This window comes from Stomoxys calcitrans, chromosome 1 (assembly GCF_963082655.1).
Source record: "Stomoxys calcitrans chromosome 1, idStoCalc2.1, whole genome shotgun sequence".
Lineage (NCBI taxonomy): Eukaryota > Metazoa > Arthropoda > Insecta > Diptera > Muscidae > Stomoxys > Stomoxys calcitrans.
Genome location: NC_081552.1, coordinates 242,416,438 through 242,435,274, shown reverse-complemented (window position 1 = coordinate 242,435,274; position 18,837 = coordinate 242,416,438). Strand labels below are relative to the sequence as shown.

Genomic DNA, 18,837 nt, shown 5'->3' with positions numbered 1-18,837 from the left:
TATATATATTCTTGATCAGCGCAAAAATCTAGGACGATCTAGCCATGTCCGTCCGACTGTCTGTTGAAATCATGCTACAGTCTTTAAAAATAGAGATATAGAGCTGAAATTTTGCACAGATTCTATTTTTGTCCATAAGCAAGTTCGAAGATGGGCTATATTGGACTAAATCTTGATATAGCCCCCATATAGACCGATTCGCCGATTTAGGGTCTTAGGCCGATCATCAGATTTTGCTGAAATTTGGGACAGTGAGTTGTGTTGGGCCATTCGACATCTTTCTTCAATTTGGCCCAGATCGGTCCAGATTTGGAGATTGCTGTCATATAGACCGATCCCCCGATTTAGGGTCTTAGGCCCATAAAAGCCACATTTATCATCCGATCATCAGATTTTGCTGAAATTTGGGACAGTGAGTTGTGTTGGGCCATTCGACATCTTTCTTCAATTTGGCCCAGGTCGGTCCAGATTTGGAGATAGCTGTCATATAGAACGATCGCCCGATTTAGGGTCTTAGGCCCATAAAAGCCACATTAATTACTCAATTTTGCTCAAATTTGGGACATTGAGTTGTGTAAGGCCACTCGACATCTTTCTTTAATTTGGCCCAGATCGGTCCAGATTTAGATATAGATGCCTTATAGACCGATCTCTCGATTTAAGGTCTTACGCCCATAAAAGGCGCATTTATTGTCCGATTTTGCCAAAATTTGGGACAGTGCGTTGTGTAAGGCCCTCCGACATTCTACTTCAATTTGGCCCAGATCGGTTCAGATTTAAATATAGCTGCCATATATACTCGATTTAAGGCTTTGGGCCCATTGTTTGATGTCGCCGAAATTTGGGACAGTGAGTTAAGCGCGTCGACATATTTCTGCAATTTGGCATAGATCGACCAAGATTTTCATATAGCTGCCATATAGACCGATCTCTCAATTAAAGGTTTGGGCCCATAAAAGGCTCATTTTTGTCCGATGTCGCCGAAATTTGGGACAGTGGCTCAGATCGGTGCAGATTTGGATATAGCTGCCCTAGAGACCAATCTCTCGATTTAAGGTTTTGGGGCCATAAAAGGTGCATTTATTGCCCGATTTCGCCAAAATTTGGGACAGTGAGTTGTGTTAGGCTCTTCGACATTTTTCTGCAACTTGGCCCAAATCGGTCAAGATTTGGATATATCTGCCATATAGACCGATGTCTCGAATTAAAGTCTTGGCCCCATCAAAGACGCATTTATAATCTTATTTCACTAAAATTTTAGACAGTGACTTATATTAGGCTATTCGACATCCCTGTCGTATATGTTTCAGATCGGTTTGTTTTTAGATATCCTATATATAAAATTCAATTTGTGTTTGTTTGTCGGTTTGTTTGTTTGTTCCGTATAGACTTAAAAACGGCTGAACTGACTACCTTGAAATTTTTACAGATTGTGTAGGCTTGTCTGGAAGGAAACATAGGCTATATAATTTTTTGATATCGGGAGGGGAACGGACCCTATCCCTTATCCCAAAAAGTACTACCCAAAAATAAAAGTGGACCGATCGCGACAATATGGGATTCAAATGAAAAATCTTCAAGAGTAGAGTACGAATTTCATAATAAAAATTGGGTCCAAGTACCTGGGGGCCGCCCCAGACCCAAAACCCCTTAAAATAGGTTTATTTGACGTTTATGACAATATGGGACTCAAATGAAAGGTATTCCGGAGTAGATTACGAATATGGTCAGGAAGTAGGAATAGGTTTTATAATTTATTGATAACGGAAGGAGGCGGACCCTCCAACGTTACCCCAAAAACACCACCCAAAATAAAAAGTGGACCGATAAGGAGTAGATAATGAATCTGGCATACAAATGCATGTCGAAGTATAGGGGGTCACCCCACCCCCACAAAAACGCCCAAAATGGGCATATTAGCCAACCACGGATATATGGGACTCGGTTTGTTAATTCTTTATAGTGTGAAAAACGAAGAATCGATTTTCTTGCAATTTTCACATATTGTGCAGGTTGGTCTAGAAGGAAACATAGGCTATATAATTTTTTGGGTCGAGCCCCTTCCGATACCAAAATCGAAAGAGGTACGATCGACTGCCCCAACACCAAAACTCCCTCAAACAGACACATTGGATGTTCATTTCAATATGGGGCTCAAATGAAAGGTATTCGGGAGTAAATTTCGAATCTGGCATATAAATTATATCGAAGTATAGGGGGTCACGCCACCTTTCAAAAACACCTGTAGACCCATTATGACTATATGATCCTTGGCTGAACCGATTTTCTTAAAATTTTCTTAGATTGTATATCTTTGTCTGGAAAGAAACATAGACTATATAATTTGTAGATATCGGGTGGAGGTGGACCCTCCCCCTTACCCCAAAATCGCCACCCATATCCGAAAGTGGTCCGATTGGGCACAATAAGGGTATCAAATGAAAGGTATTGGAGACCAAAAAACGAATATCGTATTAAAATTTGGGTCCAAGTACCCAGCGGACCCTTCCAACCCAAAAACTCCTTTAAACAGATATATTCGAAGTTCATGTCAATATGGGACTCAAATGAAAAGTGTTAGGCAGTAGATTACAAATATGATATAAAACATTAGGTCCGAGTAATGGGAGGTTGCCCACCCCCAAATGGGCATATTAGCTGACTAAGGCTATATGGGACACAAATGAAAGGTATTAGGGAGTAGATTACGAACAAAACATTATGAATTTGCGTTCAAGTCTAGGTGGTGCTTTTCCTCATATAGATAGGTCAAATGGGTAATTTGACCCATTATGACTATATGAGATTCAAATGAAAGGTATTTGAGAGTAGAAAACGAATTTGATATCCAATTTTGGAGTCAAGTGTTTTGGGGTACGCCCTAAAGCATCGCCCTAAACTGAACTTCATTTCCGTTGGGAATGAAGAACGAATTTGATATCTATTTTCAGTGCAAAGTGCCGGTGGCCGCCCCAGCCCGAAAACACCCTCCCAACGGTTCATATTTACCGGCCATGGCATATGGGGCTCAAATTAAAGGGACTTGGAAGTGCAGCAAGAATAAGCCATCCCTCTCCTAATAAGAACATTACCCTAAGGAAGAACATTACTGCCAGAAACCGAGAAGGTTTAACTCAATGATAAGGGACCTTTTTTAAATGGCCATGCATGGTCATTGTACCTCGCAAATGTCGTCAACATGAAGAGGGGTAAACACCGCTTTGTCTGATGTTCTCGCCAGGACTCATGCCCCTTTTGAAATTTATATGCCCCTTTATGGTAACCCAAAAACACAAAATTGGTGCAAAACTTTAGGGAACCACATTGGAGGGACGTCCCACCACAAAACTCACCCTAACGAACATGTTTACCGATTGGGACAGTATGAGTATCAAAAGAAAGGTACTCAAGAGTAGAGCACGAACTTGATATACAACTTTAACCCTTACTGTCGGGGGGTCCCCCCACCACCAAATAACCCCCAGAATGGAAAAGTTTACCGATTGGAACAATATGGGTATCAAATTAAAGGTATTTGAAAGTAGAGTACAAATCTGATATACAAATTTATTTCTAAGCAACTGGGAAGCCACCACACGCCAAAAAAAAAAATGGTGTAAAACTTTGGGGTTAGCCAAATTGGGGGAGACGACCCACCCCCAAATGGACATGTTTACTGATTAGAACAAAATGGGTATTAAATAAAAGTATTTGGAAGTAGAGTACATATTTGATATCAGAATTTGATCCGAGGTAACTACGAGACCTACCCAACCCCAACACACCCCAAAACGGGCACGTAGCAACAACGACACAAAATGGGTATTAAATGAAAGGTCTTTGGGAGGAGTTTACGAATCTGATGTTTAAATATGGAACAAAGAGTCTAGGGACCACCCCACCAATTTCATAATTTCATCATTATTTAAGTTTCATAAAAAATGTTATCAACATTTGTATTCAACTCGAACTAACAGTTCTACCCTAATAAACAATGCTATGTATTTTCGCTATGGAAGCCCTGAAAAACAGGATGATTTTAAAATAAATTTACTCTTGAACTAGACACTAATCGTAAAACTAATAACGACAAGAACAAGAAAAACATGAAAAAAGTAGTTATAGTAGCCAGCCATCACCGACATCGGCATCGGTCGTACGCCCATAGTAAATAAACAGACAAATTGTTTAAACAATACACTTACAACAAAGGGGCAATAGGGGAGCTGGCTGGAAAGCAAACGTTCTGTCAGATAAACAAAAGGTGGAATATGACCAGAGCAAATAGACGTCAACGAGTGTGACTATTAATTATCTATGGCGAAGCTTATTTAGAGGCAAGTTATTCAACGGCACCATTCAAACGCCTATATCATCTGGCTGCAGGTGAGTCCAATGGGTAACCATAAGTACACCTATATTTAAGTTGAGTTTAGTTGATAGCTGTTTGCTTGGGATTTATTTTGATGGCGTTATGTCAAAGACAAGCAAGCGACAGCAAAGCAGTGACGCCGATGATGATGATGATGATGATGATAGCCCATCAACCACAAAGACTCAAGTGTCAGCGAGAATCATTGGAACGTACCCAAGCGAAAGGCGAGAAAATCATCATCTACTTGTTTGCATGGCAGTGGCATTGGATTATGTAGGGAGAACACAAAAAAAAACACAAAAGCAAATTATAACCTCAAGTCTATGGCAGATTATCTTTCTATGTGTAACACATTTGTGACCGATGTAATAGTTTTCGAATGTGTTACATACGCTAAAGGGATTTGTTTTGACTTGTTTGCGTCGATTCTTCCTGGCATCGAAAAAAATTGAAATTGATTTAAATCACTTGACTAATAGCTAAATATGGTCCGCCCAACTACTGCGCCATAGTTTTTTTTTTTTGTTTATACCCACTACCGAAGGATGGTGGTATTCATTTTGTCATTCCGTTTACAACACATTGAAATATCCATTTCCAACCCCATAAGGTATATAAATTTTTGATCATCGTAAAAATCTAAGGCGATCTAGCCATGTCCGTCCGTCTGTCTGTTGAAATCACTTTTCAGTCTTTAAAAATAGAGATAATCAGCTAAAACTTTGCACCGATTCTCTTTTTGACCATAAGCAGGTTATGTTCGAAGATGGGCTATATAGGACTATATCTTGATATAGCCCCCATATAGACCGATCCGCCAATTTAGGGTCTTAGGGCCATAAAAGCCACATTTTTTATTCGATTTTGCTAAAATTTGGGACAGTGAGTTGTGTTGGATCCTTCGACATCATTCGTCAATTTGGCTTAGATCGATCCAGATTTGGATATAGCTACCATATAGACCGATCCTCCGATTGAGGGTCTTAGACCCATAAAAGCCACTATTATTTTCCGATTTTGCTAAAATTGGGGACAGTGAGTTGTGTTGGACCCTTCGACATCCTTCGTCAATTTGGCTCAGATCGGTACAGATTTGGATATAGCTACCATATAGACCGATCCTCCGATTGAGGGTCTTAGACCCATAAAAACCACATTTTTGATCAGATTTTGCTAAAATTTGGGAAAGTGAATTGTGTTAGGTCAGTCGACTTCCTTTTTCAATTTGGCCCCGATTGGTCCCGATTTGGATATAGCCATATTGACCGATCTCTCGATTTAAGGTTTTGGACCAATAAAAGGCGCATTTATTGTCCGATGTCGTCGAAATTTGGAACAGTCAGTTAAGTTAGGCCCCTCGATACCTTTCTGCAATATGGCACAGATCGCTTCAGATTTGGATATAGCTGCCATATAGACCGATCTCTGGATTTATGATCTTAAGCCCATAAAAGGCGCATTTATTGTCCAATGGCGCCGAAATTTGGGACAGTTAGTTGTGTTGGGCCCTTTAATATTCTTCTTTAATTTGGCTCAGATCGGTTCAGATTTGAATATAGCTGCCATATAGACCGATCTCTAGATATAATGTTTTGGGCCCATAAAAGGCGAAATTATTGTCCGATTTCCCCGAAATTAAGGACAGGGAGTTGTGTTAGGTACTTCGACAGCCCTCTTCATTTTGGCCCAGATCGGTTCAGATATGGATATAGCTGCAATATAGACCGATCTCTTGATTTAAAGTCTTGGCCCCACAAAAGACACATTTAAAATCCTATTTCGCTGAAATTTAACACAGTGACTTATGTTAGGCTTTTCGACATCCGTGTCGTATATGGTTCAGATCGGTCTGTACTTGGTTATAGCTACCAAAAAGACCAATATTTTCTTCTACAAAATTGAACAATGACAACTCAGTATTCGTGTCGAATTAGGTCCAAATCGGACCATATTTCGCTAAAGCTGCTATGGCGGCATAAATTATGAATTTTTCACCGGATTATGATAAAAGGTGGTTTACATAATACCCGAGGTCGTGGGGATTCAAAGTTCGACCTGGCCGAACTTAACGCCTTTTTAATTGTTCATGATTCATTTTGTAACTATTCGACTTTTTTATATTTACCACCATAGGATGGGGGTATACTAAGCTAGTCATTCCGTTTGTAACACCTCGAAATATTCGTGCCAAGTACGGTCTAAATCGAGTTCGAACCAGATATAGCTTCCACACAAAGCGTTCTCCCGATTTGACTTCTTAAATCACTGGACGCCGCAAGTTTTATCCCATTTGGCTTAAATTTTGCATGTAGTGTTCCTTTATGACTTCCAACAACTGTGCCATGTAGGGGTTATAAACTGATATAGCTTCCATATAAACCGATCTCCCAATTTGACTTTTTGAGCCCCTGGAAGCCGCAATTTTTATTTTATATGGCTAGAATTTTGCATGTAGTGTTCCGTTATGACTTCCAACAACTGTGCCATATACGGTCCAAATAGTCCCATATAGACCGATCTCCAAATTTAGCTTCTTGAGACCATACAAGCCGCAATGTAGGTACGATTTGACTGAAATTTTGCGGTATTCTGTTATGACTTCCAACAACTGTGCCAAGTGCGTCCGAATCGGTCCATAACCTGATATAGCTCCCATATAAGCCGATCTCTCGATTTGACTTCTTGAGCCCTTACAAGCCGCAAATGTCGTCCAATTAGGCTGAAATTTGTCATGTAGTGTTCCGATAAGACTTTTAAACCCATTGCCAAGTACGGTCCGAATCGGTCTATAACCTGATATAGCTCTCATATAAACCGATCTTCAGATTTAACTTCTTGAGCACTTACAAGCCGCCATATTGGTCACATTTGGTTGAAATTTTGCATGTAGTGTTTTGTTATGACTTCCAACGACTGGGCCAAGTACAGTTTATAACCTGATATATCTCTCATATAAGCCGATCCCCCAATTTGACTTCTTAAGCCCCTGGAAGCCGCAATTTTTATTTTATACAGCTGAAATTTTTTATGTAGTGTTCCGTTATGACTTCCAACAACTGTGCCAAATACGGTCCAAATTGGTTTATAACTTGATATAGCTCCCATATAAACCGATCTCCCGATTTGACTTTTTGAGCCCTTACAAGCCGTAATTTTTGTCCGATTTGTCTGAAATTTTGCATGTGGTGTTCTGTTATGACTTCCAACAACTGCGTCAAGTACGGTTCAAATCAGTCTATAATCTGATATAGCCCCAATATAAACCGATCTCCAGATTTAACTTCTTGAGCCCTTACAAGCCGCAATAAATGTATGATTTGGTTGAAATTTTGCATGTAGTGTTCCATTATGATTTCCAACAAATGTGCCAAGTACGGTCCGAATCGGTCTATAACCTGATATAGCTCCCATATAAACCGATCTCGCGATTTATTTAATTGCTTGAACTCCTGGAAGCCGCAATTTTTTGTCGCATTTGACGTCAAGTACGATCCAAATCGGTCTATAACCTGATATAGCTTCCATGTAAACCGATCTCTTGATCATCCTTGTTCGGTTCCGTGAAGCTTTAATTTTTGCTGGTTTGACAGAAGTTTTGTATGTAGAATAAAATAATGTCCTTCAACTCAATTTATTATGTGTATAAATTTTTAGCAGAATCCATGGTGGTGGGTTCCAAAAATTCGGGAACTTTGCAGACTTTTACTTGTTTATACTTACAACTTCCAGCGTTGATGAATACTGATTATGGCCACAAAGGTTTTAATGAAATGTTGTTTTACGTTGGGGATTTATCACCACACAACTATACACGGTTGCTTGGAGGAATAACAAAATTTTGTTATAAATAATATTTTTATTTTTCATATCCCATAACAATCTCTGTTGTCACATTTTACGAGGTATATGAATTTTGCCTCCGTTTTTTTTTTATTTTTTTTTTTAAATAAATAAACAAAACACTTGGTGTCATCCAATAGTTGGCTAGTAGCTATCACTTACATACCAAACAAAACATAGGAGGTTGGTTAGGAAATTTAGGATTTTTTGCTGGAGGTTCTTTTGGAATTACAATAAAGGTTTTGGTTTGTAGCCAAACTAAGGAACCAAAAATCAAAAAAATTTTGTGGAGGCAAAAAACAATCAATGAACGATATATTAAAACCAAAATATATCAACTATTAATGAACGAATTTTAAACGACAAGAAAACTACTAAAAAGTTTTATGTATTTTAATTTAGTATTATTTAAGTGCAATGCTATCCTTTTCCCAAAGCCAATGTCTCAATATTTAGGGATATTTTGAGCTTCAGCAAAAGATTTTTATGTTCAATTTTATGACGCAAAGTTAAGAATGTATTGAAATAACAATTAAGATACAAGTTTCTAATATCAAGTAAAAAAATCGTTCAACTAAGTAAATTTTTCCTTAAATTTTTGGAAAACTTTTCTTAAAATTTAGAATTTTTTAAATTTAGGAAATATTTTTTTAAATTAGTAAATATTTCCTTTAAATTAGTAAATATTTCCTTAAAATTAGTTAATATTTCCTGAAAATTAGTAAATATTTCCTTAAAATTGGGATTTTATTAGGTTTACCATATCTTTTAATTATCAGTGCATCCGTATACGTTGACATTTAAAAGATGATTTTTTTTTTAATTTGTTCAATTTTTTTGCTTTTTTCAGCTTGTACTTGTTTTTTCAACCCTCATACATGGAAAATATTCGATAAGTACTTTTTACACATTTTCTGATTTACATCTTTTGTTGGGTTGGTTGGTGGGTATGTTGGTATTGCACAAGTAAGCGAGTGAATTTTTTTTTTTTTTTGGGTAAATGTTGTTGGCACATGAACAGCAAGATTTGTTTATACAACCAACATATATGTAAATATCTTTCGTTTTGTTTTGTACAAAAAAAAAAAACTAAAACCAAAAAACGTGAAACTTGTGAATGAAATGTTGATTGTTAGTTGTCATACAATAAAAGATTAATATCAGGGTGATAACACGGCAGTCTAAACAAACTGAGACACCTATAGAGACACATACGAAAACTTCTAAAAACATCACAAAATCCACACGCAGTCTGTTGACACACTTATGGCGGTGGAGGACTGATTTCCTTTCATAATATACGAAACTTTTATGAATTCCATGTCACTGACTTTTATTGTGGGCTGATTAAAATGCATCTGCCTTTGAAAATGTCTGGTAATTAGCATGTGGTTCCGGCACTGATATGACGATATGTCCTTTTGTCGCAACAACAAAGTGCCATAATATTTCCGGCAGTAATGATGCGTGTGCATGTACGTGGATGTAGATCAACGAAGAGATTGATTGTAAACAACTATTCTATCAATGCCGGCATGTAATCGGAAGTTGTCTTCAAAGCCAATGTCATTTACAAATTGTAGTTGAACGTCGAGGCTTTGAGGCAATGCCGAAAATCGTTAAGTAAAGTCTGATATACAGTAGCGAAGTTATTTTCAGATTTTTTCATTCGAAGATCATACAGAGGGGTAATCAAATTAGTTAGGCCGGTCGGTCTGGATACCCACCACCTCGAGAATTTATGTAAACTGAATTTCGTAAATTTCCCGGCCGACACGGGATAACTATGAGCAACACACAGGCTGGAACTTTGAGCTCCGTCTTGTGTGGTGTCCATAGTTAGCACGGGAAGCTTAGCTGAAAGCTACCGGGCGCGTGCACAGGTTGTGGATGGTGGAAAGCTCCGTTTTTATGCGGAGTAGCTGCAAATGCGACCGCGGGTAGTTAGCGAATTTCGAGAGGAGAGTCTCAAAGAGGAGTCAGGTGGCACTGGCCCTTAATTAAATATTGTGTGCCAATGATACTCGAGATGGCAAGGCGAGTTATTGGCGCCTTCAAATAACCAATGGCCAACATCAGCGTCTGTTCCCAGGTTAGGGGAAGTAAGGGGATCGGGGGAGTTAGGGGAGATCGGCATATAGGGGAGCTGTATGAGGTTATAAACCGATTCATGCCATATTCGACACGTATTGGCAAAAAGTAATTGCGGATTTTTCATATAGTCGGCATTGACAAATTTTTTCACAGCTTGTGACTCTGTAATTGCATTCTTTCTTCAGTCAGTTATCAGCTGTTACTTTTAGCTTGCTTTAGAAAAAAAAAAGTGTAAAAAAAAGTATATTTGATTAAATTTCATTCTAAGTTTTATTAAAAATGCATTTACTTTCTTTTAAAAAATCCGCAATTACTTTTTGGGCAACCCAATATTTTAAAGGTCATGAGAGAAGCCGTTATACAAAATTTCAGCCATATCGGGTATTACTTGCGCCCTTTAGAGGCTCAAGAAGTCAAGATCCCATATCGGTTTATATGGCAGCTATATTAGGTTATGAACCGATTTGAACTATTCTTAGCACAGTTGTTGTAAGTCATTACAAAACACCTAATGCAAAATTTCAGCCAAATCGGATAATAATTGCGTCCTCTAGTGGTTCAAGAAGTCAAGACCCCAGATTGGTTTATATGGCATCTATATCAGGTTATGGATCGACAGTGGTAGGTTATGGACCGATTTGAACTATTCTTAGCACAGTTGTTGCAAGTCATAACAAAACACATCATGCAATATTTCAGCCAAACCGGATAATAATTGCGTCCTCTAGACGCTCAAGAAGTCAAGACCCCAGATAGGTTTATATGACAGCTATATCAGGTTATGGACTGATTTCAACCATACCCAGCACAGTTGTGTGAATTTTACCTTCTAGCGGCTCAAGAAGTCAAGATCCCTGATCGGTTTATATGGCAGCTATATCAAAACGTAGACCAATATAGCCCATTTACAATCCCAACCGACCTACACTAATAAGAAGTATTTATTCAAAATTTCAAGCGGCAAACTTTACTCCTTCGAAAGTTAGCGTGCTTTCGACAGACAGACGGACGGACGGACATGGCTAGTTCCATTTAAAATGTCATGACGATCAAGAATATATATGCTTTATGGGGTCTTAGACGAATGTTTCGAGGAGTTACCAACAGAATGACGAAATTAGTATACCCCCATCCTATGGTGGAGGGATCTGCACCTGGAATGTCCGCACTCTTTATGTGCAGTGTACGCGCTGGCGGATGTATTAGAGAAGTATAAGGGAGATATAACCGCCTTACAGGAAGTGCGAAAGTTTGAGAATGGGGTCACTTCAACACCAAACGGTCCTTCGACATTCTTCGTCAGTTTAGCCCAGATCGGTTCAAATTTGGATATAGCTGCCATATAGACCGATCCTCCGATTTAGGGTCTTAGGCCCTTAAAAGTCACATTTATTACCCGATTTTGCTGAAATTTGAGACAGTAAGTGGTGTTAGGCCCTTCGTCATCCTTCGTTAATATGGCCTAGATCAGTCCAAATTTGGATATAGCTGTCATATAGACCGATCCTCCGATTTAGGGTTTTAGGCCCAGAAAAGCCACATTTATTAACCGATTTTGCTGAAATTTTAGACAGTGAATTGTGTTAGGCCCTTCGACATTCTTCGTCAATTTGGCCCAGTTCGTTCCAGATTTGTATATAGCTGCCATTAGACTTATCCTCCGATTTAGGGTCTTAAGCCCATAAAAGCCACATTTATTATCCGATTTTGCTGAAATTCGGGACAGGGAGTTGTTTTAGGCCCTTCGACATCTTTCTATAATTTGGCCATCATCGGTAGCTGCCATACAGACCGATCTCTCGATTTAAGGTTTTTGGCCCATAAAAGTCGCATTAATTGTCCGATGTCGTCGAAATTTGGGACAGTGAGTTGTGTTAGGACCTTCGACGTCCTTCTTCCATCTCTCTATAATTTGGCCTTCATCGGTTCAGATTTGGATATAGCTGCCATATAGACCGATATTTCGATTTAAAGTTTTGGCCCCATAAAAGGCGCATTTATAATCCGATGTCAATGAAATTTGGCACAGTGACTAATGTTAGGCTTTCGGCATCCGTGTCGTATATGTTTCAGATCGGTTTATTTTTAGATATAGCTACTAAAAAGATCAATATTTTGTTATACACAATTGAACAATGACTACTACTTATTAGTATTTGGTCCAAATAGAAACATATTTCGATATAACTGATATGGGACATAAGGTATGCAATTTTCATAGGATTTTGATGAAAGGTGGTTTACATATATACCCGAGGTGGTGGGTATCCAAAGTTCGGCCCGGCCGAACTTTACGCCTTTTTATTTTTTTTTGCATCTCATTTAAGTCAAATATTTTGGGCGGTCCTTTCATTTATTATCCATATTGTCATGATCGTGCCAGATGTCAGTTTGGGTGTGGAGTTTCCCACAGTAAATTGGCCCCAAAATTTTAAATTTCGGCCAACTCATTCGGCCAAAGTGGGGTACCTGTTTATATCCTTGGAGCGTTAGTAGTTTTACCCAATAACCTGTTTCTTATCGTCGTGTCCACAATTTTGTTGTTTTTATACGAAGGAACTTGCACCAAGAATTTAAAAAAGGACAACAAATATTTCTGGCTTTTCGGTTGGCGGCAAACCCGTCAACAGCCTCTTTAGCAAGACTAAAATCAGAATAAGGAAAGAGGAACGTGGCATACAAGATAAGCTGCGATGGGGACAAGTCCAATTTATGCCCAATGGCATATATTGGCACTACGAAAGCGAAACCATTGACAAGGATTTCCGCTCATAAATCGGTTCAAAAGGCAAATGATAACCCTTTAGAACAGAAGACTTCACTCACAGCCCATAGACACTATTCCCAAACATTGATATCAGAATCGTGCTTTACTTCCAAAGACCTTTCATTTGAGCCCCATATTGCTATGATCGTAAATTTGTCTTCTTTGGGGGATGTTCTCGGGAATGGGCGGCCCCTCAAACACTTGGTCCCACATCTGGATATCAGATTCGTATTGTACACTCAAATGCATTTCATTTAAGCCCCATATTGCCATGGCCAGTAAAAAAGTCCTGTTTGGGGGATGTTTTGGGGAAGGAGTGGACCCCCCAGAAACTTTGTTCCAAATTTGGATATCAGATTCGTATTTTACTCGCAAATACCTTTCATTTGAGTCCCATATTGCCATGGTCGTTAAATATGTCCGATTAAGGGGTGTTTGGGGGGGTTGGTTTGGAATGCTGAATAATGTAGAAGTTATTGTGTAATATTTAAGTTCATTCGGATAAGAATTGCGCCTTGTAGGGGCTTAAGAAACAAAATCGGGAGATAGAGTTTTATGGGAGTTGTATCAAGCTATTGATCGATTCAGACCATAATAGACACGTATGTTGAAGGTCACGAGAGAAACCGTTGTACAAAATTTCTGCCAAATCGGATAAGAGGCTCTAGAAGTCAAGATCCCAGACCGGTTTATATGGCAGCTATATCAGGTTCTATACCGATTTACGCCATACTTGGCGCAGTTAGTGGAAGTCATAAAAAAACATCTCATCCAAATCGACTGAGAATTGCGCGCTCTATTGGCTTAAGAAGTCAAGATCCAAGATCGGTTTATATGACGGCTATACCAGATTATAAACCGATTTGAATAGTACTTAGCCCCACGTGCAAAATTTCAGTCAAATCGGACGAGAATTGCGCCCTCTAGAGGCGCATGACGTCAAGACCCAGGTTCGGTTTATATGGCAGCTATATCAAAACATGGACCGATTTGGCCCATTTACAATCCCAACCGACCTACACTAATAAAAAATATTTGTGTACAATTTCAAGCTACTAGCTTTACTCCTTCGAAAGTTAGCGAGCTTTCGACAGACAGACGGACGAACGGAAATGGCTAGATCGACTTAAAATGACATGAGGATCAAGAATATATATACTTTATGGGGTCTCAGACGCATATTTCGAGGTGTTACAAACAGAATGACGAAATTAGTATACCCCCATCCTATGGTGGAGGGTATAAAAAACACCGACATCTGTTGTAAATGGCCTCAATTTAATTTTGTAAACATGTATGGACTTCAGAACTTCGATGTTGCATGAACGTTAGCAAAATATTGCCGCATATCCCAAATAATTGATGGCAAAATTTCGATTTTGATCATTATTTCTAAGAATTACAATAGGTTAAATATTTATAAGTCTCCAACATTTCGCAACATATACCTTTGTACCTATAATTACTTAACCTTTAGTCTAACTATTCGAAGATATCTGCTATTAAATCCAACTCAATTATCAAGATTCTAACAACAATTCAGCATTTTATGCCTCGGCATAAGACATGAGTGTGTGTGTGTGTGTGTTCTGTAGTTCTATGTGAGACAAGAGTAACTGGAGAGTAATGAAGCTTTAACGTTAACAAGAGCAAAAACAAGAATATACTACGAAACAACCTGACATACATAGGATAGAGCTAGTAGATAAGCAATCAATGCTGCGGTGAGATGAATCACAACAATGACAAACCAGCACCTATATCGCATAATTAAAGAAACCCCAACAACAAAACAACAATTATAACAACAAATCTAAAAATAAAACATGACAAGCATTAACCGTAAGAAACACAAAAGGAGGTGTTGAAGTTGAAAGTATGCAAAGAGGGGGAACAAACTTCAAAAATATCAATAATGTGTAAAAATTCAGACATTCATGTTGCTGCTATGAGGCGCAAGATGTGGTCATGCACCCCTTGGACCTCCTAACAGCTACAATTGTACAAAACTTCTAAGTTTTGGAATTTTCTTTTTGTTTTTTTTTGGTAGTGCTTGATACTCACTTTGGATCTTGGATGCGTATGGAGACATCATCTGTGGAGCGTTGCTTTGAACGCATTGGCGTCGATATAACTGTGGACCCGTACACACGTATAGCCTCATCGGTCTCCTCTTCGAAGGCGTCATGGATGGAAAAACGTTTCTCTTTGCCCTGGCGGCCAACGGAGAAATTACCGTTGCTATTATGCATTGTGTACGGGTGGTGTTGTTGGCGGCGGCGGTGCTTGAAATGAATGGGTGGTTGGATGTCCGGAGAGAGAGAGCGGCTTTTAATTGATTAGCTAGCTAGCACGGGCTGTATATCTTATGGGTGGGTGGTTGGGTGTGTGCTAACTTGTTTGTATGGGGTGTTACAGTGCTAAAGTGCGTGTTGTATTTTCTTTGCGTACTACGCCAGCTTCCTATGTGAAGTCTTCGTTTCAGACTTTGCTTGAAGATGGTGTAGTAGATGTTTGTTGTTTTTTTTTTTGGTCGTCTTCGTATTTCGTTTTCAGTGGCTGCTGCTGTTATCGTTACTTTTTTATGTTGTTGTTATTCTAGTTGATAGAAGAACACAACACTAAAGCAAAGAAACCAAAACAGTAAACTGACAGCCCTCAATCACTGCTCCACACCACACTAACACCACTACAACAACATTTACACAAAATTTATTGTTTTTATGTTTTCTTTAGGTTTTGTTTTGTTGTTTGGCTGGTTGCTCGTTTGGTGTTTCGTTTAATTTTGTTTTTGCTATTTCTTTTTCTTTGCTTCTTTTTTGTTTTGATTTACACTCTTGTTTGGCCCGTATTTTTTTATCAAATTTTCTTTAGGGAATCACTCAATTGCACATTTTTTTGTAGGGGAATGTTTCTTCAATTTTTTTGTTTGCTACCTATGGCTCGTGATTATTTTTTTTTTCTTTCTTGTTTTGCTTGCACCTTGCTGTGAAAAAGCGATTTTCACTTCTTTGCCAAGACCATAAAAATTATAATAGAATTGATTTACGATTTTCGTTTCAATAATATATCTCTTCACATATCGGCAAAAGATTTCACACAAATGCAAGTGTAAAAGATTTCATAATAATTTGTTGCAGAGTATTTTCTGGCTACACTCTTCGTACAACTTAAATGGTTTTAATATATATTTATATGAAACACTACACAATTTTTTAATATAAATTCCCACAAGGCGTAGCTTGATTCTGCGCCTTTTCCTGTTTTACCTAGGCTTTACTTTCTTCCATTGAGTTCCTAGATTTATTTCATGCACTTTACATTAATTTCACATAAATCTGTTAACACCTTTTCTCAGCAACATGCAGGTATTTTATTTTTGTGTTTTTTTCTTTAGTACCACACAAATATTTTCGTTTGTTGTACTACTACTCAACAAAATGCAGCAACGAATCACACACTAAACTACTACTCTACTACACTCTCACAAGCGGCGACAAACATCGTAGCGAATTTCCGTTGTTCAGTTGTTCAAAGCAGCAATAAAACTGTTGAGGAGAAATACGACTTGTACGAAATATTGATGAACCATCTCATATTCAGTCACTTCGTTGAATCCCATTACCTATGCCATTTCTCATTAGTCAAAGAGAGGTGAATAAAATTTGAGACTCTCTTGCCATCTCCCTTCAACGAAGTTGCGTGCAATAGGCATTGAGCGATTATGTTATTCTTTGCGAAGTAAACAAAAAAAGGAAATGTCGGTTTTGATACTTTCTCTGTGAAATAAGAAATAAACAACAAAATAGAATGGCCATTTATTGTAGCGTTGCCACTACGAGAAGTGGTTGCCAGATTTGGAGAGAGCTATTGTGGGCAACATATATCTAAGTGAACAGCGATTTATCGTCCAATTCTTAAAAACAAATAGATCTTACTAAACTTGTTTAAAGAACATGTTTACACTTGAAGCAAATCTAGATTTGAGACGAGTTTTCGGAAATCTTGTGTTTTGCAACAAGGTTTCCCATACATTTTCAGTGTGAGCAAATCACAATCTCCCTCAAAATTCAGATGCAACATAGATCACAATAAAAACGCTGTCAAAAACATCCCTGTTAACATATGCAAATTACTTGAATCGTAGAGCAAACGGATTTTAGAGATTATCGCAAATCAAATTAATTTGGATTTAGTGCAAACGTGATTTAAAAAAGAAAGTAATGGACAACTATGAATTTTAAAACAAGCCCTGAAATAATAATTAATTTATAAATGCTTTGGGCCTTATTCACAAAACCTAAAGAGGATTTGATATATGTTTATTTGACAGCTCTACAAAGGAAATCTATGAAATAAACCAAACTCAAATCTACTTTAGGTTTTGTGAGTACCGGTATATATGTGACTCCTTTAATCATCAGACCTTTATTGTTGATCTCCAATATGGAGTCGAAACCCTATAAAATAGGTTCATTTGACGATCATGACTCAAACAAAACACACCCCAAAATCAAAATTGGGACGATATGGACAATATGCGTATCAAATGAAAGGTATTAAAGAGAAGAATACCAATATGGTGTTGAAAATTGTGGCCAAGTACACAGGAAGTAAACCGATCTTGGATCTTTACTTCTTCAGCCACTAGAGTGCGCAATTCTCATCCGATTTGGCTAAAATTTTGCATGAGGTGTTTTGATATGACTTCCAAAAACTTGAATGAGTATAGCTCAAATCGGTACATAACCTGATATAGCTGCCATATAAACCGATTTGTGTCCTTGTCTTCCTGACCCTCTAGAGAGAGCAATTCTCATCCGATTTAGCGCACATTTTGTACAACGGCTTCTCTCATGACCCTCAACATACGTGTGCAATATGGTCGGAATCGATTTATAGCTTAATACAACTTCCATATAAACCGGTCTCCCGATTTTGCTTCGCAATTCTTATCCAAATGGACAGAAATATTACACAATGACTTGCACAATGTCCGAATCGGACTATAACTTCATATGCTCCAATAGCATAACAGTTCTTATTCATTATTCTTTGTTTGCAGAAAAAGGGATAGCGCGCAAAGATCTCGACATATGCGATCCATGGTGGAGGGTATATAAGATTCGGCCCGGCCGAACTTAGCACGCTCCTACTTGTTCGATATCGAAAGGGGGGCGCATCCTCCCCTCTACCGAGATAGGACTTATATATCGTCCATTGCAATATAGGGCTCAAATAAAAAGTATGAGAGCGGTCCGATTCGGCTAGTTTCCTATGAAAACGAAATTTTGACAAAATTTTCTATAGAAATGAAAATTCACAAAATTTCCTATAGAATTTAAATTATGACAAAATTTCCTCTATAAATGAAATTTTGATAAAATTTTCTATAGAAACGAAGTTTTCACCAAATTTTCTATAAATACAAAATTTTAATTAAATTTCATGCAAAAACGAAATTTGAACAAAGTGTCCTAAGGTGTGGAATTTTGAAAAATTTACTATCGAAACGAAATTTCCTGTAGAAACGATATGTTGACAAAAATTTCCTGTAGCAATGGAATTTTTAACAATTTCTCATAGAAACCAAATTTTTACAAAATTTCTTAAAAGTCCAAAATTTTGTGTAAAACAAAATTTTGACAAAATTGCCCAGAGAAACGAAATTTCGATAAAATTTCCTATCAAGACGAAATTCTGTAAAAATTTCCTATGGGAACAAAATTAAAACCAAATTTCCAATAGCAATGTCATTTTA

General features: G+C 38.0%; 1 protein-coding gene across 1 annotated transcript in view; it reads right to left on the bottom strand.

Annotated features, from left to right (window-relative positions):
* LOC106092003 (transmembrane protein 134) overlaps positions 1 to 16,635 on the bottom strand; it is a 106,979-nt gene extending 90,344 nt beyond the window's left edge. Inside the window, exon 1 of the mRNA XM_059360984.1 lies at positions 15,141 to 16,635. Within this exon, the coding sequence (XP_059216967.1) occupies positions 15,141 to 15,328 (188 nt within the window). The 5' untranslated portion in view covers positions 15,329 to 16,635. The remainder of the gene's footprint in view (positions 1 to 15,140) is intronic.
* Between the last annotated feature and the right edge of the window lie 2,202 nt (positions 16,636 to 18,837).